Source organism: Vanessa tameamea, chromosome 6 (genome assembly GCF_037043105.1).
Source record: "Vanessa tameamea isolate UH-Manoa-2023 chromosome 6, ilVanTame1 primary haplotype, whole genome shotgun sequence".
NCBI classification, from domain to species: domain Eukaryota; kingdom Metazoa; phylum Arthropoda; class Insecta; order Lepidoptera; family Nymphalidae; genus Vanessa; species Vanessa tameamea.
In genome coordinates, this window is record NC_087314.1 from 12,327,754 (window position 1) to 12,352,602 (window position 24,849).

Below are 24,849 nucleotides of genomic sequence, written 5' to 3' on the forward strand. Positions count from 1 at the left end.
ATCTGTGATCATAAAAAAATATTAGTTAGGCCATAGCTAGGCATCATACTTTTGTAAATATTGGTAACATTGATTAAATTGTCAAAACAGCAGTCAAACAAACGAATATGGATTCTTCTGTGGCTGAAGAATCTGAAAATTTTGTAGCTTTTAGTAAAAATGAATACAGCAAAACAAACTGTAATACTCCAACGAATATCTCACCTAGTGATAATAATATAGTGCATAAGTTATTTAATAGAGAGGTAAGTTTGAAATAACTTCCAAATCTGACTATCTTTCTATTTTTGTTTTTACACGATAATAAATAAAATAAAACCACTGTTAAATTCAAATATTTTACAATACAGAAATGTTTTCTTTCCTATTAACAATATAGTCACTTCGCCTTTACTTATGTTATTCATTATTTTTAATAATTTTATTTAGTCACCTTAAAGAAAACTGTTTTTTACAGATATTTGGTAGCACCTCAAAAAAACCAAATGAGAAGTCAAAAAGAGTATTTGACAAAATTCCTCCCCGGTTACGGTTTTGTCTCATGGACATAGTACCTATCCAGTACTTAAGAGAACATGTATTTATGGGCTTCTCACAGTGTGGGCAGTTCCTGCTTAGTTTTACTTATAGTTGTAACACCCAAGTATATTTTCGGGAAAGCTCAAAGTTTACGTAAGTATTCAGTAGACTGGCTAATATATTGTCAAACCAAAATCAATGATAGAAGTATTTATTAACATTACAGCATAATTTTTTTGAGTCTTTAATTTTACTTTAAAAAACATTATATTAAAAAGTACATAGCAATAGTTACTTTATTATTGGTTTATTTTGTCCTTATTAAATTTAAATAGGGAGTAAAATAGGTTTATTATATAAAATGATGTTTGTTTTAATTAACTCATTAACCATACTTGCATTGAAAAATTAATTATTTATACCTAAAACAGATTAATTTACTATATTTTTTACCTAGCATAAAAATATAATTATATGGATTAATATTAATATTGCTGATTAAAACTTAAAGATACTTGATTAATTTTAACTTTAAAGATCCCAAGAAATTATTCTTATCACTAAATTATATCTCCAGTAATTTCAGATAAACATGTAGTTTTCTACTATAATCATAGAATTAAATGATCATAAATAGAATTATTTAAACAAAAAAACCTTTAAGTAATAAAATTGATTCATAAAATAAATTTTAATGTGGCTATACAAATTTTTCTCATAAGTTTTTATTAGTAAAATAAATTGTTATTTAATAATAATTTTCATAGATGTGAAAAATACTCAAGTATATTTAATTTCTGATAAACTAAAATTTACAACTTAAGTTTATATGTAAATGTTTTCAAATATTTAAATATTGCAAATGATGAAATAGATACCTTTTAAAGTTGTGAGATCTTATTAATAATAATTATACATAATTTTGTGAATTAAATTATAAAGGATACAAGATAATATTCTATAAATATTCAATTCTTAGGAAAGTGTATATAAATTATTTTAAGAATTGAATATATATAATTAGTTATATAAATTAATATATAAATTATGTAATTAGTTTTAGTATAAAAGGCAATGCGAAAGAGAGCAGTGCGAAAATAATTGTACTAGTCTATTTGACTAAAAATATTTTGATTTTATATAGGCTGCATTTCCTATCATGGGTGCCGGGTCGCATAGTTCGTCCAGTGCACAGTATTCCTCTTTTCGGCGATGACTGTGTCGACAGTAAAGTGACCATATCAATGGCACAATGGAAACACAATCCTGGAGTCCTTGTGGTGTATGGTATCGCGTAAGTATATGACAGTAATTGTCTTATTTAAAGTAATAGAACTTTTACATTTATAATTAATTAGTGTTCCGTTCATTGCTTACATGCGAAATTTAAAATAAAAGAGGAAGAAAATAAATTGAGAATGCTATTAAGTACAAACTTAATAGAAAATCTATTAATAGGAAATATTTGTCTACCACAATGACTCTGAAATACAAACTACTACTAGAACTAATCGTCGCCTGCGATGTAGAGGTTGACTTCAAGTGTTAGGTATAATAAAGTAGCCTATCAGCCTTGAGATTTAAGCTTGCTTAATACGAAATTTCATCAAATTCGGTTCAGTGTAACATACAGGCAAACAGAATTACTTCGGCATTTATAATATTAATATAGATTAGTTTGAGCAGCTTGGTACCCGAGTGTAGATGAAGAACTATTGTGGTTGCTTTTTTTCATATGCCTTTTAAATAATAGCTACATGCTACTCATGTAAACATTGTATAAGGTATTTGTTTCCATTAAAGAATGTTTTTAACTTATCAAAGAATTGATTAAGCAAATTGTGTTTGTAAAATCTTTGTAGAGATTCCTGCTCTGAACGATCCTACCTCAGTGTTGTTGGAGTACCACGATTAGGATGTAGACAGTGTTCAGCTATTTCGAGAGATGAAGGTAGGTAAAGTTTGAGTTACTAAGGTCCTCCAAGTTTGTACCATATTCCAATGGAAAAAAGAGAAGATAAACAAACCCTAGATTTACAACTTCCAAGCTATAAGCTAAAAGGCCCTACTATATTATGCCCTGAAAACTTGACTTGACTTAACCTTTATTTATTTCCTCTTAACTACGTATGTTCACTTTAATTTTTCTTCCAAAGATCTGATACAAACTTCGTTAACATTCAATACGCCATCTTTTTCGAATCCAGATCGAATATCATTGATTATTTAAGATCGCTACCAATAAATTCATGTCAATTCTATTGCAAAGTTGTTTGTTTATCTTTACTCCTGTCATTGGAAACGACTATAGACATAGCATTAATATTTTATTAAAGATTTAAACACAAAGGCACGCCCTATACGTTAAAACGATTCATTTTTATTGAAATAAATATAACGAATATATTCTAATTTGTATTTTTTTGCCGTCTTTACACTTCATCGCGTATTAATTACACGCCTTTAATAATTAAACGTTTAAAGGCTTGCCTGCCTGAGTGTATATGTCTATATGAGATAATTTTTTCAGATGATCTAAATTGGAGTAAACGCTGTTTGGAACATAGCTTTGCGATACACACAAGATTCTTTTGTACGTCCGATTCCAGTATGTACGAACCAGTCGTCCAGCTAGCTTACTCGAACCAAATTATAATTTATACAGATTTCATCCACATATTAGAAATAGATTTCGTTAAACCAGATCAAGATAGAATTGAAGTGCCAGAGGAAAACAAATTCTCATTAGATAGGGATGAATTAAATTCAATATACACTAATCCAAGTACACCAGCGTCGGACGTATCCGCCGCCTTCCAGTCGCCTAAATATCAGAACAATGTTGTCCAAAACATTTTAGCTGACTTTTCAGATTTTGAAGTCGAACCTTATCAAATGTCTAGACCTGTTCAACTGCCAGATGTTATGGGACAGGAGTTATGTATTCAAGCATCGTCCATATCTCACAACTTAATGGAAGAGTGGGAAGGCCCTTCCCCATCTATTAGAACATTAATCAGTCCACCGCTAAGATCGCCGAGGCGCAGGCCAGCGGAAAGTATGTCCAGGTTTAACGAAACGCATAGAATAATAGCTGAAAAAACTTACGAATTTGTAGAAGAAGCGGAAACCAAATGTGAGAAGCTGAGTATGTTTAGGAAGCGACGCTTAGCCGATAAGAAGTATGAATTTTCTGAAGATAATAATGAAAACATCGTTCCTTTTAGAGTGTTAAGGAGTAATAGGAAATATTACACAGGGTCCACCAGTAAAAGTCAATCGAAGCGGGCGAAATCTCCGCCCGTGGAGAGCGTAATTCTTAGAGCTCATAATCAGATCAGTAGACCTCCCTCGCCGACATCTAGCTTAGATCTAAAAAATCCAGGACTAACATCACTCGAATCAGATAGAAATAGTGAGTCTGAGTACAGAGTCATGGAGATGTTGGACGACGGCTCCCTTAAAACTGTATCGGTGCACGACAACACTTCAAAAACCTTATCAGACTGTCCGGTTAGCCCTCAAGACCCATATTTAGTGCATTCGGGAAACTCCAAATGTAGTAAATTCTTCACGCGGTATTTTCTAGAAAGTGACGATGAGATAACATCCGTCATCACTGATTCGGAAGGTACGTTCTATTTTGTTTAATTTCGTATATATATATATTTTATTGTTAGGAAGTATATTATTTAATTTTTGAAATTTTTGTTACTATTTATTGTTTGGAACGCCTGTCGTGTGAAGCCATTTCAAGATTTTTAATCAATTAAAAACTGATTAAAAATCAAATACATGAAAAACATTCCAAAATTATTTTACTTTATAAAACGAAAATGTTACAAACGTTAAGCAATTTATTTGGTAAAAGTAACCAAGAGTCACCACAGAGTCACATTTTCCCATTATGCCCTTGCATTGATTACGATCGGCGACCCTCGTCGACCCAGAGCCCGCGACATCCATACCAAATACCAAAGCTCAGCGCCCACTAACGTGCACGCTCGCAACGCTCGCAGACGACTGCATGTCGGGCTACCACGTGGCGCTGCCGCTGAGCGGCGAGGGCGCGGGGCAGGCGCTGCAGGGGCTGTGCGCGGGCGCGTGGGAGCGCGTGCGCGGCGCGCCCGGCCGCGCGCTGCGCGCCACGCAGCGCTCGCTCGACACCGAGCTGCTGTGCAACGAGGTCTGCGGCCGCCTCTGCCGCCTCGGCGGGAAGCACTTCATCTACTGCTTCGACTGGGGCTGCCACGTCATCGACGTGTGCCAGTCGAGCGGCTGTCTGTCCGGGGTGAGTGCCACTGAATATCTACTCACGTCCGCAAGTGACACTGATCAGCGAGGACTCTGAGGGAATCGACTGACAGGTTGAGTTGAGGCGGCAGTGAACATGATTCGTATGGTTATTAAAGACTAAATGGTACGGTACCGCTAAGTAACCCCGATCGTGTCGGCAGCTGTGCGCGATGTGGCTGTGGGCGAGCGAGGACACGGCGCAGCTGCAGTGCGACGCCTGCAAAGACGCGTCGGCCGGCTGCCTGCAGCACCGCCAGCAGTACGCGGCGCAGGTTCGTACTCGAGCCTACATACGCGCGCGGTTTGCGAAACTATCACTTACAATAACATTTAGGCACTGATCGAGGCGAAATCAATTACGAGTTGTGCCAAACGATTGTAAAAAGATTAATTGATTTTCCTTGTTACAATTAATATGTGAATTTATATCATGTACAGTTAGCAGTGCTTCCTATATAGGGTACTGAATATATACTACAAATCACTACAAAAAGCCACTCATTAAGTGATACATGTATTTACTGAAGTACCAGCGAAAATCATAATCTTTAAATGCTGAGAAATAGTTAGATAATTTTTGTAAGTTCAAGATTTTCATATGATTAATATTAACGAATACACATTTAAGTTTTCGCTAACATTTTATTATTATTTAAATTTTAAATAAATAAAATTTAAAAAAAAATAACTCGATCGTTTCAGTGTCTTTTTGTATGGGACCTCGTAACCGGAGTTTACAGGACCGAAAGGGTGGCCATGACGGAGGATTCCAGCCAAGAAGGCACTAGAGGTAACGAGCACAATTAATATAACAGTGATGTCTTGCGGACATTGCAGTCTTCGTATCAGTAATTAACACCCCGGTCGCCGCAGTGTCGGGCGCCGAGCGCGCGCGCGAGCTGGCGCGCCGTCTGGGCGCCGAGAGCGCGCCGGCCGCCGACAACCGCCTGCTCACCACGCTCACCGGTACGCGCGGCGGGTGATGATTGACTCGTTTCAAACATTTTGTCCCGCGGAGTGTGACCCCAGTCCTTTGTAATTTCAGGTAAATCGTTAAAAAGACTGACGGATGTGGATAACTGCGTAGAGATCACGAAGAACCATCCCGACAGTTCCGAATCGGAGTCGGAGTCGTCGGAGGAGGACAGCGATTATGACTGATTTTGTACCACCTCATGAACTATTTTATTAATTAAATCCGTGTACATACCTAGTAGTCGTCTCTATCGTTCGAGCCGACCGTTCCGTGGCTACTTCTTGAGTTTTAAAACTTATGAAGACAAATTAACGATGTTAAATAAAAAAAAATCACAACTTAGATATATTTGGTAAACTGAAATGTTACTGTTTTTGTGTACGGAACCACTCGATATTGTAATGTAAAGTTCGTCCGCTGAAAGAATGCGTGCCCGGTCATCGGGCACAGTGTTTTTTTTGTCTCAAAAACAAATTACAACATATTTATATTGTAAATGTATATAATGACATAGTTGGTTATGATATTATTCGTTAGTAAGACAAATAAATAAAAACAAAATTATTATATTTCATCAAGTACTCACCGCATTCTCTCAACGGCCGGACCAGAGCTTCGGTGAACGCACATATTATTTTCATGCGTATAGCACTTAAAGTTAACTGATTAAAAAATGTATGTTCCATTTAAAATGAAGTATTAATAAATTTAATAACTTTTAAAAATGTTACCATTCATACTGAGACAAAACAAATTTTAATTGTATCTGTATTACTAGGAGCTGGTTTACATCAGGTCGGACTGACTGATATTAACCGTCCGGAATAATATGAGAGATGGTTATTGGTAGAGATGTATTAGCAACATTCGAATTATCGTATTTGGTAAAACTATCGGCCACGACTAGCGTTCACTGATAACCTATCGGATCCGATATTATTAGTCCAGATTTTTGTATATTGCCAGCGACAAAATGTAGAGACGACACGTCACGAGCCGACGCCATAACTCTCGGTCTGACGTAATGTGAGCCAACTCCATTGTTTCTAGTCTACTGCTTTCTATTTTATTATATATATTTAATAATGAAGAATTTTAACAGTTTTTTGTAAATGAAAAATTAATTCACGTGTCATTGATATTAAAATGTATTTACTTTAAACTGAACTCTTGTGTCGAATGTTTAAAACATATTTTATAAATATTAATAAAAACTATATATGTATCCTCAAGTAAAATTATAATGACATTTAAGTACATATTTCTCACATAGTTGTCATAAGTGTAATAAGGTGAGGACATTTCAAAAGAATTGAACAAATTATCGCCCTATTTATATGTTTTCAATGTTTCTCTTTTTAATTTGCAACAGCGAACAAATGCACTCGTGGATATTAGACGATCGCTATGTTAATCACGATTATTGAAGAATCGATTAGAATATATTATGACGAATTTATATTATTGAACAAAACTAATATTAGTCTTGTTAAATTAACTTGTTTGATATGTGATATAAATCTCATAATGGAAGGGAATGAAATCTAGTAAGGGAAATGATCACTGTTTTAGTTTTATTGGGACAAAATAAAAAAGCAAGAGTGATATTCGGAATGAGAATTCCGTATTTAAAGTTATCTCTTACCGATTTGCTTGCATTCGTCAAACATTCGGGGCATACGTTATTAAGTCACCAATCACATAATCAGACCCATTCGACGCATGCTATTTGACCTATTTATTGTATATTTGAGCTGTTTGACCCTGTTTACCGACCATTTCCAAACATGTATATGGTTAAGGTCGGACGAGCGTGTTACTTAAATCAAGTTTACTTTTTTTTAACAAATTTAGGTGACGCAACCCATAAATGTGAAGTAGCTGATCTCTAAAGAGTATTCTTCTTCACACATTGTCGTCCCAGTATCGAAGTGAGTGAACAATATTGGATCGAGCTATTCAAACCATACCATTACGCAGTAATAGTCTTCTGGATGGCAGGTATATTCTTATTTTTGACATATTCTTCTAACAGATTTGGTGGTGACTGTTATTTATGGAACTTTCTATAGGTATTTATATTATTACGTCAGGTAACTTTGTCTACGCAAATAACAGAATAAGTCTATCATCCATCCGCGTTGTTTGCGCTTTTGGCTTCTAAATCTCGAACAGTATGTCGATATTGATTTCCACTGTGAATAATTGCATCCTTGAAAACTCGCAAGATGTGAAAATGGTAATTTTCATATAAGTATTTACATTTTGCGAGCGTTATTAATACCCGGCATAATCGCTTCTTATCAATTTGACTTAAACAACAACGATAATATAATGACAAAAAAAAATAATATGCGAATGTACAAATATTATTAAGGTTTATTTTATGTTATTAAAGTAGATTTGGAAATTATATTTTACTCATTTTAATTTGTATTGATCTTTTGAAATGGACTCGGTTAAAATACATTCATTTGTTGTTCTGTAAACACAAATTCAATGAATAGCTTTGATTGTTTCATGTGTGTTTAAAATGTATAGGTTGTAAAGGTAGTTTGTGAATAATGATAGTGATCCATATTTACTAAATTCTTGCTGCCGTTTTTAAGCTCCGCACATATTTTCATGTGTGAGGTATAAAAACGAAAGCAAAGTTGTGTATAACCGAACAGCACTATTATAGATTTTACAAAGGACGATTTCTACGGTAACCGTATATATATGAACATGAATAAGTTTAAAAAAATTGTAAATCATATATAGGTTCTTATTCCGATGATAGCTCATTGTAATGGTTGTGATAGAGTGGAAGTTAGGATTCGTTTTTAAGGAAAGTGCCTATTTTTTTTATTTCTCTCTATGCAGACGACAACCACCACAGCGAATCTGGTATCCGGTATTAATATTTATATTAATTATAATTACGTATATTTTATAGTCTGTACATTCTTCCACTGTATGAATACGTAACTTAGATAGAAATTTAAATTGTATATATATTTTTTAGATGGTTAATTTGAATAAACAATTTTTATATTCGAAATAAATTGTCAATGTCTAGTTTTATTAAAAAGTGAATTCGAGTTTACGAATTTTTGTCTAAATATAAGTATACTACTTCACTTTAATCACAAGGACTATGCTAGAGTATCACAAAGGTATGTTGCATTTAATTCAGTAGTACTCTTGTGTGAGACTACATCGAACTTGCCATCAAAATGTACTTTAGCTAGATATGAAAAGCATGTAATTAATAAACAAGAAAAAGTATAAAACTCTATTATTTATTCACACCAAAATCCAAGTATTCACAACCAAAATTTTAATCTATTATATCCAAACACTTATGTTCTTCAATAGAACTTACAACACAAGATGTATTTAAAACCTAAATAACATTCTTACTTATCTTAAACATTTAAATGTAAATCTGTCATTTAAATATACACAAAGTACATAGAACCCTTATTTATGTAGACAGTGAAATTGTCATAAAATTACAATGTTTTTTTTTTTTTAAAGAAAAGCACATTCATTTCCTTTTCTGAAATATATTATGAATTCATGCCAGATTTGAATATTTCACTGTTGTTCCATTACCATGACTTAAGGACTTCCTAAAAATAAGCTTAAATATTTAATCATACTTAAGACACTATCTTGTATTCCATGAATATCTTATAAACATTACTAACTTTTGCTATATTTTTATAAATACACTATATACTTAATGAATCTTTTATTAAATTTAATTATTTTAATAAGAATTTGAATTTGTCACACAAGTGCTAGAGTGGTAAATAAGATTAACAGTTTTTTTTAAATAAAGAATTCATTTATTAATTAATAAGTTTAAATTATTTCAACTATCAACTGAAAAGCCAAAAATATTTTCCTTTGGTTATATGAATTATATATATAATGCAATTATAAAAACTTCCTATCCAGCAAATCATTTAAATATGAATTTAAACATTTTGTGCTAGATATTAAAAACAAATGAACAACACAAAATATTGTACAGTTATTGGATCACTATATTCTGTAGTTATATAGTAGCCGATTAAGCAATTCCAACAATTGATTAGTGTTTGGTCACAATCCAAATGCATCTTCACATTCAGTATCTTGATCCTGTTCAATGGCAGGGCGAGGATGTCCACATTCTTCTAGCATACAATCAAGACTTAACCTCTCAATATCATCCCAAGATAATTTATTGAATTTTTCCTCAACAACTTTTAACAAGCGATTTGCTGCATTTCTGGCTTCTGTTTCTGTCATGCCATGTTTTTTAAAATATTTTGTAGATACTTCTAGAAGTCCTTGAGTCTTCTTTACGATTAGATTTAATTTAGTGCCATTTTTGATTGATGGATATGATTCAATGATTTGATCATCTGCAAGAGTTCGACCTAAAAGTAGGAGTTTCTGTTCTGCTATAGGTATTTTCAGCTTCATAGCAATGTGGTGTTTAATATCTAATATCTTTGTTGTTGGCTTCACCTAAAATAAATACGTTTAATTTAATATTTAGACATGATATGACAGTAAGTTTGTAAATAGTTAACAAACCTGTAAATTACATTCCCCTCCTTGTAACTGCTTTATAATAATATTCATGATTATTGAATCCTTAATGATTTCTTTATACTTTAATTAAATAATAGAACATAGAATATTATAAAATTTTACGTAGTTTAAATATAATTATTATAGTTTATAACACATGACATTATTTTGACACTTCGTCATTTTTTTCTGAACTTACAGATAAAATAAAATCAATGTTACTTATCTCGGTAGTATGTACAAACAAATTAAGTTTAATTATAAGTACCTGTTTCACTGCTTACTTGTTATTGAAATTGTAGAACCTAAGCATTATAACTATATAACATTAAACTAAAATATGTATATTTTGTAAATAAGACTCAAACAGCTATTTTGTCAAAATATTTTATTTTTAAAAACTTATTTATGCTCTAAAATACAGTTCACATAAACACAAGGAAATACATAATATAATCAGTTGTTAGAATAACATAATAGCAATAAATGTAATAACAATCCCTTGTTGATTTTAGAAATTATTTTCAATATAATATTCAGTGATTGTATTTTTTTAATGTATAAAACTGATTGTCTGAAAAGAGTAGAATCTACATTCTACAGTCCAAGCCAGTGGTAGCTTTGAATTTAATTGAATAACGATTCAAAAGTGCCTACTTGTAAACTTTTAATGACGACAAATAAATATATATATCTTTATTTGTTCTTAATTTATTTTTGATTTTATGATAAATTTTACGATTATGAATGTTATTTAAATTTTACTTTTGTTTTAAAATATGTCGTATATATTTTAAAACAAATCTCAAATTTGACAATTGGTCTTTTATATGCGCCTTGAACAGCAATAAAAGGTTTAGAACTTTCTTCTATTTCATTTCTTTTGGTTATTTACTTAATTTATCGGAACGGTTTACAAAGTATTTCCAACATTATTTAACCTTTAATTTCTGATTTGTTCTAAAAAAGAATGGCTATTGGCCATCGAGATTTATAAGCCATATTATTTATGAAATAAAAAAGTACTATTACAGATAATGACGTGCTTGTCGCTATTATTTATAAATAAATAAAATTAATTACCAAGGTGATAGTTAAATACTTGCTATTCAAATAAAGTTTGCTTAGTTATCATTAACCAGTAATCAAAATTAATTTTATAAGCATGAGCCAACAAGATAAAAACACTAAAGAAGAGTTTAATTTATATGGCAGTGCAAAAGTCTTATCTGTCTATGTATGCGAAATTCAAGGTATTTAAATTATATTTTTGTACAAAATATAATTCTACTAAATATTTATGTCTATAAATATAATATTCAAAGTATATGATTTAAGAACATTGGTAGAAGAATTAACTTCTAAAAAAATGTACTTATGAGATTAACTTTTCAATATTTTAATCTTTAAATTAGATAGTATTTACACAAAAAAAAAAAACACTTAATGATTTCTATTATTTGAATTAAAAATGTATTTATGTAACAAAAGGCTTTCAAAGACAGTTTTAAAAAAAGCGCCCTCTATTACTTAATAAGAAATATTGTCATTGACTTTTGGATAGGTTTTGCCCGGACGGATCCGTAGCCAAGGAAACGGGTGTAGCTACAACAACACTGTGCGAGTTACATAAAATTTTGTTGAAACCTAAGAAACTATTAATTTACCTTAATTTATAAATAGGGTTTTCACAAATATTTTCATAAAGGTGATTATAGCAAATACTGCGAGTGATGAGTTTTTTGACAGATTAGAATGGCTGGCAGGTGGGTTTCATATTATTAATATTATTTTAATTATAATAGAAATTGAATTTATTTAAAGTTACTATCGGAAATGGCGCGCTGAAGAGACTTACTGTTGGCGCTTACAAAGTCGGAACTGGCTTAAAACGTTCCCCTTATTCCTGTACCTTATCACGTCGAAAAACCAATCGCCTATCAATTTTATCACAGTGGTCGGGATAGGAGGGTGCCCGGTGCCTGGTACGACCACCCACTCATTTACCTCCCAAAACTCGAATGACATTGTCTCCCTAGTCCCTAATGTTATTGAAGTCTAGTAACTTCTAACAAGAATAAATATATCTACTATATTTGGTCAGCTGATAGCTATTACAAACACTTTCAATTGAGCAGGCTGTAGGCATATCAGTAGTTATATTCTGCTTATTAAATAATGACATTAAAAAATATGTATATTCATATACATATTAAAAAATTAAACCAATGTAAATTAAATAAACTGTAAAACTTTTTCAAATACTTCACATAAATTGAAATAGATACTTAATATAGTTGCTAAATACAATAGAATAACAAAAACTTTTCTATTACAAATAATAAAATAACACTCATAACATACAATAATCTAGTTAGAGCACAACACATAACTAATATAACTGCCAATTTATCTATAAATGGGGTAATATTGTGCAGCCATGCATATCACACAAATGGCAGGTGATGTCAACCATGCATGACACACCTGCACACCCCCACTGCCTGTATCACAAAGCTAACACATCAACTAGCTCAAGCCAAACAAAAAGACAAAACTGTGCTATCTGTACCTTAGAAACGGTTGTTTGATCAATATGAAACATTGAATGTCAGTGGATAGTTGTTATAATGTGCTACTCGGGTGCAAGTGTGCTTCGGTTTCATGTTATTTAAATTAATTTGTGTAAAATGTCCGAGATGGGATTTGAGAACGTGTTTTACCTGGAGAGTGAGTATAGACTAGTGGGACGAGTGAAGGTGCGGAGGGATGGTGTTGCCAGGTTACACCCCAGATACTCCGCACCGGAGCTTGAAACAGATCAATAACATCTCTATCACCTTGGAGAGTATTATGCAAGAATTTGCAAATACATATATTTTATAAAATGACTTAATAATTTGCTTGTCATGGAAGCATTTAACATTAATATTCAATGAAATTATTTTATATATGATTGCTTGAAAACATTTATATGGATTTTAGTTTTTAAGATTGTTCATTTTCGATTTATATTGTAGATGTTTTTTTTTTTCAATTAATTAGACAAATGATTGAAGGGGGAGCTTAAACATAATGAATGCATTTTAATACAGGTATCAGTAGAGGGTCTTATAATTTCAATCATGCAATTAGTGAGGATTAGGGAGAATGCACGGATTGAATTTCTGACTTAATGATGTTTTTTTTTTAAATAGAGATTGTTTGTATGTTGTTTACTTAATATTTCCAATTTTTATAATTCAATATCTTTTTTATTAAAAAAAAGATAAAGCATTGTAATGATCATTCATGTTTTCAAAAGAATAATAGTGCATTGTTAAAAAACAATAATAATTCAAAAACAGAAAATTAAATAAAACTGTTATAAAATAAATAAAAAAAAATTTAAACAATAAAAATTAAGACACTATTAGAACATGGATTTTTCATCACAGTATAATTTCGTTTTTTCTCTTTGTCTCTCTTTATTTCGAATACAATCTCCTATCTTTGTCTCTGAAATATATCGCTTGTGTTTAATTTTACAGACTTTGAGTGCGCGGGCGACGAGGTGCTGGTGGAGTCGTCTCCGCCCGCCTCGCCCGACATGGCGGCGAGACTAGCGGCACCCTCACAGGTCCATACTTTATTGGGTTACGGTTTTTATAAAAATGTTTTTCGAGTTGTAATACATTTTAGAATTTCAACAATGTTATTCTAGTGACTTTGAGATTTTTGTTTTAGTATCATTAATATTGCTAGAAGAATCAAGATGTTAAAACAAAGTATTTTTTTCGGGTAGAAAGGAGAGCATCATATGAATGCGTTCAATGGAAGATATATAATTGCATTTTAATACTTATTAAGTCAAACCATTACCAAAATAACTCTTTTTATCTGTTACCCCATCACGATCGACCGACTGCAAGTATTGTGGCTACGTCGTATCTGGTTAAGATATATAAATTGCAGGAAAGATAGACTGGAGTTATTCTTGCATTTACCATTTCAGATTACTCAGACTGACTATGATTTAACTACGAATATACCGTAAATGGCAATTTTATTCTAATGATGGTTTTGGGACGCTAGAAGATTTTCCTATCAACAGGAAGTGTCAAGAAGCTATTTAGTGTTAAAATAAACGATAACAAATCGAAACGTCCATTGAAAATCTTTTGTCACTTGATTTAATCTGATATGATTTTGTTTTGTGCAAAGAGCAGTTACGCATAATATTAGGCAGAAAGTTAAAGAGTTACTTAATAAAGTATCTACCTGAAATAACTACAGACTATATTGGTAATGCTGTAGTCTATTCATTGGGTGCTAACAAGGCTGCTAAATAGGTAGACACAGTTAAAAAGAAGTTCAGACCAGCCTTACAACATCCATTCCGGTAGGAAATGTCCTTGAAATGTCAGAAGAATAAACATAAATAATTTCGTCAATCGTGGCATTCATCCAATTAACTTATCGATAAGATGATTATTATGAATGTTAATCGACCGAAATAAAAATAACTTTTAGCAGCGTGAACTCGGCTTTTTAACAGCGAGTTCACCATGTTAGAGACGTAGGCTCGCCATCACCATTCCGAAATAAACAGACAAAGAATATATTTGGAAACGACCATCCACTCTGCCTATAGAAAATCTTTGGGTCGTTCTTAATACTGACAAAGTTTTAATCCAAAGCCAAAGAGAAATCATATAACAGCCGTTGACGTTTTGCAGAATGGAAATCAAGAACAATCTTTAAAAATAAACATTTCATTTTTTTTCGGTCTATTTCTACTACACTTAAAATAAAAAATAATTCAAGATTTCTTTGACAATTTTCACAGGAAACGCTCCATATTTCACATATGCTGCTTCAAGTAGTTTTGATTGACGCCATGTTTTCTATTTTTACTTCTTGATATATACTTTAATAAAAATATGCCCTACCAAGTTATCATATAGTTTTCATCCTATTTCATCCATAACGTGATACAAATTACCATGCCAAGTAAAGCTTATTGTAACAAGCCCTGTGACACGTGAACATACATTTTAATATAAGACGTCATGATTGCATCCAGGGTGCCGGTGCGGGCGGTACTTCTCCCAGCGACGTGCGTGAGCTAATCGTCATACCGGAACTGCCCAACGCCATACACTTACAGCATGCTATTCAACAAGTGAGTTTTGTCACATTTGTACAATCTTAGACCGTATATATAGTAAGTATTCGCTTACAGACATATGACAGCATATAGAATAAAGGCTCATAATGGGTGTATCGACTGCCTGTTTGGTCTAGTGGCAGCTTAAGCTGCAAATCCCGATTTCCTGGGTTGCAACCCCGTGTCCGACTACAAAAATGATATTTCTCTCAACAAATTCATGATAAGAGAATTATTATATGAGATTTTTCTTCTAACTCTAAAAAGTTAGAAGTAAAATTATTCCTACTGATGTGTCAGACTTTAAGTTAAGTTCGTTAAGTACACATAGTCAGGAGAACATTGCTATTATTTGCTTAGTAACTTTTCTAAATTGTGGTTCCCAGGTATCGAGCACTGTGGTGGATGTGAACGGCGACAGTTCCGGCCACTCTAGTCCCACCACAGAGGCTCAGCACACCTACATCGTCACTAGTACGTACTCGATTAGTTAGGCATGATGTTTTTTTATGTTGATAGACACTTAGAATGGTAGTTATTTTTTTACTGTAGTTTCTAAAGATTTTAATAGTGATATGTAATGTTACGTGAAATCCCACTGTGTTTTAACCAAAAGTATCGTTTTTTTTATATAATTTGTCTTTAGTAGGAAGAAGGTTGAGACGATCCAACCCCTGACGACTTCTCATGAACGTGACTCAGCGATTTATATATGTAGTCTCTTAATAATTATTATACAGCATGTTATTTGTAGCTTTAGTGTTGTTTTATTTGCACATTATTATTTTTTTATTTCCGTATCGTACGCACAGTCGAGAACGCATGGGACCAAGACTCGCTGCACATCAAGTCTGAGACGCAGAGTGATGAGGAAGTGATGAGCAAGTGTTTTTTATTTATTTTTTTTCATGCTTTTTGCTTTATATAATTGCACGCAATTTTATTTTCTATAATATTTATAATAAAGTATAGGTTGGTAACAATGAAAAGACTAAACAATTGCTGAAATCTATTTTGTATTTTCAATATTGTTGGTACTTACTTTGGTTTTTAACGTTACTGCTTAATTTTTTTAGCAAAACATCTAATAAAAATTTACTTACCATAACATCGAAGCCCACATTCGAAGTCAATACTACGATATTGTTCGGTATATTAAATAAAAAATATTAATAAATAAATAAATAAAAATACACGTTAATTTTGCTTTATATCTATACTAATTCTCGAACACCAACCGCACTTGTATCTCGAGAAACCTTTGGTGGACTGTCAAAACAAACGAGACTACCCTCTGACATTCAATATCGCAATCTGATGATCACCCACCTGTCAAACTGATACCGTATTAAATACACCCTTCATTACACTATTACACTTGCAAATTAAAAATGCCCTTATGATTACGGCGATAGATTTCAGTATCAATTAAATGTTACAAAAGATGAAAAAAATATATCTTAATAATAGGTAATTGTGAGTGCCCCTCTGGATTATCTACCTGAGCGGTCACCGTAAATGCAGTGATAGGGTGATTTGGATTTATATTCATTGTTAATACTTGCTTGGTTACCTTTGATGTGACGCCTTCCATTATGTGTCTCCGTCTCGCGCGAGCTCTTTTGTACGTGTCTATGTATTTGCGTCGGATTTATTATGTTATATACATATTTTTTTTTTAATGTACTTGGAGTTACGTTTTATGAATTTCTCATCTCGTTTGAATTTTTTTATCTCTTTTGTAGCTTTCGGTAATTCTTAAATAGCTTGTTAAATGAATTACCTTTAGGTGACAGTTCTATATCGAAAAATGTATATTATATTTACGTTAGGAGGAAAAAATAAACTATTGATTTTCCAAGTAATCGTTCATTAAAATATAACATATTATTTTGAAGCGAATTCGACATAAAATAATTTTATTTTATAATCATCTATGACAAAAAAATTAGATATTTTATGTACATAAATATATAATGACAATAATTAAATACTAAATAAATGAGTTGTAATAAAAATATCGTTCAAATCAAGTTTATCATTTATGTAATTAATTTAATTGAAATTGTTTTAATATTCAGTTGTATAATATGAGTCATACATGAAGTCAAAGGGCTTCTGAAAATATTACTGGGTGATGGGAGGCTTCGCTCTGGTACAATAAGTGTATATATGTAACTTTTAGATTAAAGCACAAAAAATAAATAAAAAAATATTTTTTCTTTCTCCTATAATATGCATGTATTGTACATCTACACGTTCATCTTGAAATACTCTGTTTATTGATGAAAATCTCATTAAAATCCGTTGCTTAGTTTAAAAGATCTAATCGTACAGACGGCGGCAACGACTTCGTTTAATAGTATGTAAAGATTACTTAGTATTATATGTTCGTGATTATTTCTTGTCATCGACACCAATAGTACAAACTTGATTATAAAAATGAAATTTTCGTGTGTGTATGTAGATACATAGTTAACTTTAGATATAAAAATGGGATCGATTTTACGGTCGAAGTACTGTATGTCAAAATGTAAAAAGTGTTCATTAGAAGGTATCAACGTCGGCTTAACAAATCAATTAGTGAAACATCGCCGGTGTTCAGCCAATAAAAGCGTATTAAGGGGAAAGTTTGCAATTATATCGCTAACATATTCTACAATGGGCGTGTACAGGTGGGGTGGTGTTTGATTTGATGCGACGAAAAACGAGATGGAAAATGAATTACAGACGTGTTGCACAGCGATAGCAGAACTATAAAGTTATTTTTTTAGTTTGGATATATTCCTCTTTAACGCGAGTTTTAATTAATAAATTATGATGTAATTTCAACTATTATCGAGGATACTATATTTAAAAAGCGACGAATTTATTTTACGAAAGAGCGAGATTTAGACAGAAAGAAAGTTTTTAATGAATCTAAGATCTCTTAGAATACAATCTAATCTAATCTTTAAATTAATGTAATGAAAACGCTTGCCGTATCTGTTTTATTTTTATCTAAATCACCGTTTCTTGCATTGCAATCTGTAACATTCAAGCCTAAAAATGTTGTTGTTATATGTGTGTATAATATATTACTGGGAATTTTGCATAGTATTACTACCATTACTAATTGTAAATAAGTTGCCTTCAAAATAAGACACCTATGTCGCAATACTCATTATTCCACGTGGAATATTGTTTAGCTTCACTTTCAAAGACAACAAGTGTTCGTGCTGTTTGGTGTGCGTTTTTAAACACGCTATAGAACGCTATATACCGAAGACCGCGTTTACATCATTCTACAAATTTACGATTTCCATTGCAGATACTATTCGTTAAAAGGTAATGGGTATATGTTTAATTAACAAAAAAAAACGAAAACAAGTCCTTCAAGTCTACACCGATACGAATCTGTTTATTTAACGAACATCACTATAAAACAACAAGTTTTAAAATTTGCAATCTAAAAATAGAAATAAATGAATATTTAGTCGATAAAAAGCCAATCATCCGTCGTGTGCCGCGTACTTTATCCGTCTACGAACACGTCCCTCTCGCTCGGTCGGGACGCGGCGCTCCGCGGAGTTGCCCGGGAGACGTCCAGCGGCATGGAGGTGCCTCGTTACCGCGCGTACTACCCGTGTGAGTTCCAAGCTATGCTGCAGCCGCTTCAGTTCAGCATCGAACGTGAGACGCGTTTGTTTTCATGTTTTGCGCTTATCATTGTCTTAGGGATCGATTCGAGGACGCTGGAAGACGTTTGCGTCACGGGGCGCCTTGGAAAATTACCGTCGGTTTAATTTAGGGTTTACTTACTTTGACAATTCCCTTTTAATTATATTAAATATTGAGCGACTACAGTTTATACTGTATACGTAGGATTTAATTTTAATAAAAATTATGTTTACGTACCAAACGGTTATTTTGCTTTTTAACTCATCTTCGCTCTAGCTCTTAGACATCTTCGTTGCCTAACATTTAATTCGTTTGTTTATAACGAATCGTAAAACTGTCTTCGTACTAACAAAGCAAAGGTGAAAACAAAATTTAAGGCATTGTGAAAAATTACTAATATGATTTACCCTTGATTCTCAGGTGAGGGCAGTAACGGAGTCAACTATCATGTGCAATATGTGGAGCCGCAAGAAATATACACCCAGACGGGCCATCAGACACATATGTAAGTTATTTTTGGATGTAGATAGTTTTTTATACTCAGTTACACCTTATTGAGAGGCGAATTCTATGCCAGATTTGCTAAGTCAGTAGGACATTAATAGTGTAACAAATAAAACAATTTACAAGTTTTTATACACAAAATTTTGTGTCTATGCTCTTGATATTTAAGCTGAGTTCCTTCGTCTGGAACCAAACTTAGAAATGATTATTATTCGAATTGAACCAACATTTACAGTTTCAACTCCGTAGGATTGGAGGAAATGAGGAGGAGGAGGAAAAACTCAGCTTACAAAGATTTAAACAAACTAACAAATATTGCAAGTGTAAGAATAGCTCGTTAAAGACCAGACTGTCACAGGTCATTGACAATGAAAGTTAGATAAATTGATTAAGTTTCCCGATCGGTAGTCTTCCTTTTGACGGTAACATCTTCGGTCGCAGGGAAACCCTCCGCACGTACCCGGTGTACAACGTGACCAGCGTGGGAGGCGTGGGCGGCGTGGGCGGCGTGGGCGGCGTGGGCGGCGTGGGCGGCGTGGGCGGCGTGGGCGAGGCGGGCGCCGTGACCGCCGTGACGGCCGTGACGGCGCCGCCCGACGACTGGAGCGCGGAGTTCACGTTCGCGGCCGAGCAGCCCGCGTCCCCCGCGCCGCCCGCGCGCATGCCGCCCGCCACGGTGCAGTGGCTGCTGGAGCACTACGAGACGGCCGAGGGCGTGTCGCTGCCGCGCTCCACGCTGTACGCGCACTACCTGCGCCACTGCTCCGCGCACCGCCTGGAGCCCGTCAACGCCGCCTCCTTCGGCAAGCTCATCCGCTCCGTGTTCGTGGGCCTGCGCACGCGCCGCCTGGGCACGCGCGGGAACTCCAAGTACCACTACTACGGCATCCGCGCCAAGCCGTCCGCGCAGCGGGACCTGCCCGCCGCGCTGCCCAAGCCCGACCTGGAGGAGGACCAGGTGACGGCAGCATCTCAGATCACTCTCATTCTGTGTTACAAAAGATTTTTTTATAACATGGGTTGGCGGACAATCAAATGACCACTTGTTGGTCATTTGCTCCAATGTCAATAGACATTAACACTCTGAGAAATTTTAGCCACTCCTTACTTTGTACTGGCTCACTCATCCTTCAAACCTTAACATAACATAAGAGGGACTTACCCAGACGGTTCTAGGTTTTGGATCACCAAAATCTAGACTGACTTTTAATACAAGTCTGTATATCTGTAGTCACAAAGAAATAATAATAATATATTATAATAATCTAGAATAAAATATTTATTCATCAGCCCGAGCCGAGGGAACGCGATATCGATCAAAACCCAGTAGGCCTGGGTGGGATAGCTCATCGTCAGTACCTGGGATCTGTCAGCGCTCCCGAGCCTCCGGAGCTCACTATTGAGGATTTGCCGGAAGATATAACACAGGAGGCGTTGCAGCAGCTGAGGGAACAACATAGGTAATATCAGACACTGTCGGTTAATCGCAGACGTCTTTTCAGTTATTGTCGAAGGCGCCTAAAAAATTTATTAACAAATAGTATGTCTCGTTCGGTTTTTGCAGATTGTATTCAAAATAAATAATAATAATAAATACTTAGCACGAAACTTTTGATGAAATCTTCATTGGTCTTAGTTTTCGAAATGTTGTAAGGGGCTATATTGAATGTAGAAATGCAATGTAACTTGACAAATACACCAAACCTCGCAGACAGCACGGCGTCGAGTTCCTGGAGGCGGTGGCGGCGCTGGACACGGGCGCCGTGGAGCGCTGCCGGCGCGCCTTCTGGCGGCGGGCCGGGCGCGCGGGGCTGCGGCTCACGGCGCGCCGCGACGTGTGCGGCTGGCTGCGGCGGGCCGAGCTGCGCCTGCACCAGCGCGCCGTCGATCTGCTGCTGCCCGACGTGCTACGGCCCATCCCCTCGCAGCTCACGCAGGTACGCATCGTCCTCGGTCGCCCCGGGCCGCCCCTCGGCCGATCTTAGGCTGACAGCAGTGTCGATTCCGTAGGCTATCCGCAACTTCGCCAAGAGCCTGGAGAGCGCGCTGGCGGCGGGCTCGAGCGGCGCCCCCGCGCTGGCCGCGCGCGCACAGAGCTCGGCCGCGGCGGCGCTGGCGGCCGCCCTGCGTCGGTACACGTCGCTCAACCATTTGGCGCAGGCCGCACGCGCCGTGCTCAACAACCAGCATCAGATACAGCAGGTATCGTGTGCGAGCACCTGAGCAATTTTATGTCACCTTAAATTATCTATATTGTGTGTAACTCTCTCCGGTTGGGTACGATCGACTCCAGAAATACTTTGCACTACCGTAGATAAGACGATATATAAAATGATTATGCATATATAGATGCTGTCGGATTTGAACCGTGTAGACTTCCGTGTGGTCCGCGAGCAAGCCGCCTGGGCCTGCGCCTGCGGCAGCGCGTCCACCGCGCACCGCCTCGAGGCCGACTTCAAGGTGCGGTAGCGTCTCGTCCTCGCGCGTCGAAACTCGCCGTCGTTACGCCGCTCACACTGACCCGTGCTGCTGCAGGCGCGGCTGGGCCGGGGCGCGCCGCTGGAGGCGTGGGCGTCGTGGCTGGACGGCTGCGTGCGCGCCGCGCTGGCGCCGCACGAGCGCCGCGCCGACTACACGCCGCGCGCGCGCCGCCTGCTGCTCGACTGGTCCTTCTACTCCTCGCTCGTGATACGCGAGCTCACGCTCCGGTGCGCGCCGCCACTCACTCACACGCTCACGTATGCGCACCATTCGCACACGCACGCGCACACGCACATACACGCACGCGTCGTCGCACGTGAAGCTAGCGCACGGAGACATGCATCGATCGGGCATTTTGTCATTATGATATTATTTTTGCGAATTGACGTATGCTTTTGCCCATTTAACGCAATGAGACGATCTAAATGCTCACGACATCCACGTTCACTCACACTCACGTGCTACCAACTCGTGCCTGATCATTATACATAGAAAACTTAGTTTGAATATGGCTCGCGACTCACTAGTATCTCACTGTCTAATTTCTGATGGGGCTACAATTGTTTCATTCGAAATAATAAAATCTGCATGAGTGTAATAGAATGCGCGTGTGGTGTCCGCAGGTCGGCTGCGTCGTTCGGCTCGTTCCACCTGATCCGACTGCTGTACGACGAGTATGTGAGCTTCCTCATCGAGCGGCGCGTGGCCGAGCACCGCCGCGAGCCGCCCATCGCCGTCATGCAGCGCGCCATGGTACCGTCCCCACACCGCACCCACACCGTCCCCACACCGCCCCCACACCGCAACCACACCCTCTCCACTCTGAGACTACACTCGTGCTGCACTCTAAGATTTCTAACGTGCAAATTGACATGTAATATTCATTACTGAAAATATCACTTGTGTATGTTATGTATACGATATGTGTAGGCCGTTAGAAATACGAGAAACATGAACAAAATGTAACGCGATGCGTAATTATATTTTTCATGTATCAGGATGATGACGAGGAACTTCCCGAGGAACCGGAGCGCCCTGCGGAGGAGGAGGACGGAGAGCCAGAGTGGGAGTGGGAGGACGAGGATGATGAGCCGCCTGACGCCAAACGACCGAAGATTGACGAGTAGCGTTGGTATGTATTTCTGTTACACGTGCATTTATATGCAGATTTGGAAATTTTGAGTTAAATAAATACAAACGTACAGTTTATTTAGTAAATACACAAGGGAGTAGAGCGGCGTCGGAGAGAAGGCGTAACATAAGGGTCTCATATATATCTCAGTGTAGCTTTTGTGTATTATTTCAGTGTATTATTTTATATTGTAAATAAATAATGCAATCAAAACTATAACTCTGCCGCCTCGCCAACCGCCAACAGCGAGGCTCTACCACTACTTAAATTTATGTTGTTTTCATTTTTCAGGTTGTCTGAGTGTAATTTGCTCATTCAGGAATTGGAACTTAAGTGAAGTGATTTACTCGTGGAATGTATATGCTAACAATTTATTCAGAAGTAATCAACTAAACAGACGAGAACTCAGTTATATCTGATTTTGTGTGATTGAAATTGTTTTACAATACAATTATCAGATATAATATAATTAACCATAATTGTTATAAAGAACTGAAAGTATTTTTGCATTTAAAACAACAAAGAATACCCTAACGTCTAGTCATATTTTCGTTATATGTACATGTACATTAAAAAGCTCAATTCACTTGTAAATATGATGTATTTAGATCACTATACATGCATGCTTGTTTAGAAGTCTTGTAACTTCATTATAAGTGATTCAACTTGGCTCGATGGTCCTGTAGCCAACTTAGAACGCTGCATATCCAGGTCTCACGGCTTGATCCTTGGGTCAGTAAGAGATATCGGGTTTTTCTGTCAATAAAGTTGGTTGTGATACATATACGTGTCCCGGAAAACTTGTAAAGTCGTTGGTGATACGCCTGATCTCTTGACATACTGTCGTTCCATTGGACTTAGGCAGGGAGACAGAGAGTACTTGTGTTTGTGGCACTTGTGTTATTATTATAATATCTCTCGCTCAAATGGCACAGTCTCTGAGTCTTTCTCTGTGTCTCTTTTTATCTGCCATAATTCGGTCATCGCCCATATGACTTATATAAGTTATACTTATATAAGTTATTTCTTATATTCTTATCATAAGGAATAAAAATAAATAAATAAAACATTATGGTTTATATTATGAAGTTACAAGATTAAAAATTAAGGTTAATGTTTTATGTTTTAATTGTGTTTACATAAATATATACGGAATATTAGGAACTAACTGTCTATAAGCCATTGAAGCGTAATATGCGCGAACTTCGGGAGTCATTATTTAAGCAAAAGTAATTAATAAAATCAGAAGATGTCCATGTAAATACACGTAGCTTATTTATGTTTCATATTAGATTATGTAAATGGTTTGGAACTTAAAGAATTATAAATGTCTATTTAAAAAAAAAGTTTTATTAAGTATACGCTATAATCATCTATAATAAAGATTGTAATTATTAAGTAACATTGTCATTAAATAAGTTCCGAATACATGTAGCTTTTTACCAAAGATAATGATGATTTATAAATCACTCATATTTAATCTGTTTCGAACAAGTTCGAAATTTAAATTTAAGTTCGAATAAGATATTAAAATTATCTCTTAAATTTACGTTGATAATT

General features: G+C 35.6%; 3 protein-coding genes across 3 annotated transcripts; 2 read left to right on the forward strand and 1 right to left on the reverse strand.

The window, feature by feature from the left end:
- Positions 1-78: 78 nt before the first annotated feature.
- On the forward strand, positions 79-7,484 carry LOC113396357 (uncharacterized). Its single transcript, XM_026634263.2, has 10 exons — positions 79-245; positions 458-672; positions 1,664-1,813; positions 2,382-2,470; positions 3,050-4,150; positions 4,539-4,810; positions 4,977-5,087; positions 5,518-5,605; positions 5,689-5,781; positions 5,861-7,484. Exons 1-10 carry the CDS (start codon positions 108-110, stop codon positions 5,974-5,976), a joined length of 2,373 nt encoding a protein of 790 aa, XP_026490048.1. The 5' UTR covers positions 79-107; the 3' UTR covers positions 5,977-7,484.
- A 2,121-nt stretch (positions 7,485-9,605) lies between these two features.
- On the reverse strand, positions 9,606-10,554 carry LOC113396380 (ubiquitin-like protein 4A). The gene is made up of 2 exons (XM_026634297.2): positions 10,367-10,554; positions 9,606-10,297 (listed from the first exon to the last, which is right to left on the reverse strand). Exons 1-2 carry the CDS (start codon positions 10,412-10,414, stop codon positions 9,887-9,889), a joined length of 459 nt encoding a protein of 152 aa, XP_026490082.1. The 5' UTR covers positions 10,415-10,554; the 3' UTR covers positions 9,606-9,886.
- A 1,487-nt stretch (positions 10,555-12,041) lies between these two features.
- On the forward strand, positions 12,042-24,276 carry LOC113396360 (transcription factor RFX3; the record flags this gene model as incomplete). The annotated part of the gene is made up of 15 exons (XM_064215140.1): positions 12,042-12,129; positions 13,894-13,982; positions 15,429-15,527; positions 15,899-15,986; positions 16,325-16,397; positions 19,603-19,677; positions 20,118-20,634; positions 20,967-21,136; positions 21,388-21,613; positions 21,687-21,878; positions 22,026-22,136; positions 22,212-22,384; positions 22,781-22,910; positions 23,156-23,289; positions 23,581-24,276. Coding segments are annotated over 14 exons (2,160 nt in total), but the record flags the coding sequence as incomplete, so codon positions are not given.
- Between the last annotated feature and the right edge of the window lie 573 nt (positions 24,277-24,849).

What these genes read in the sequence shown, in the direction of transcription:
- LOC113396357 (XM_026634263.2), top strand. Translation starts at nt 108, where the DNA reads ATGGATTCTTCTGTGGCTGAAGAATCTGAAAATTTTGTAGCTTTTAGT. An exon ending in AGCTATTTCGAGAGATGAAG is followed by an intron (nt 2,471 to 3,049) that starts GTAGGTAAAGTT and finishes TAATTTTTTCAG; the next exon opens with ATGATCTAAATTGGAGTAAA. An exon ending in CGTCATCACTGATTCGGAAG is followed by an intron (nt 4,151 to 4,538) that starts GTACGTTCTATT and finishes CAACGCTCGCAG; the next exon opens with ACGACTGCATGTCGGGCTAC.
- LOC113396380 (XM_026634297.2), bottom strand. Translation starts at nt 10,414, where the DNA reads ATGAATATTATTATAAAGCAGTTACAAGGAGGGGAATGTAATTTACAG. An exon ending in GAGGGGAATGTAATTTACAG is followed by an intron (nt 10,298 to 10,366) that starts GTTTGTTAACTA and finishes TATTTATTTTAG; the next exon opens with GTGAAGCCAACAACAAAGAT.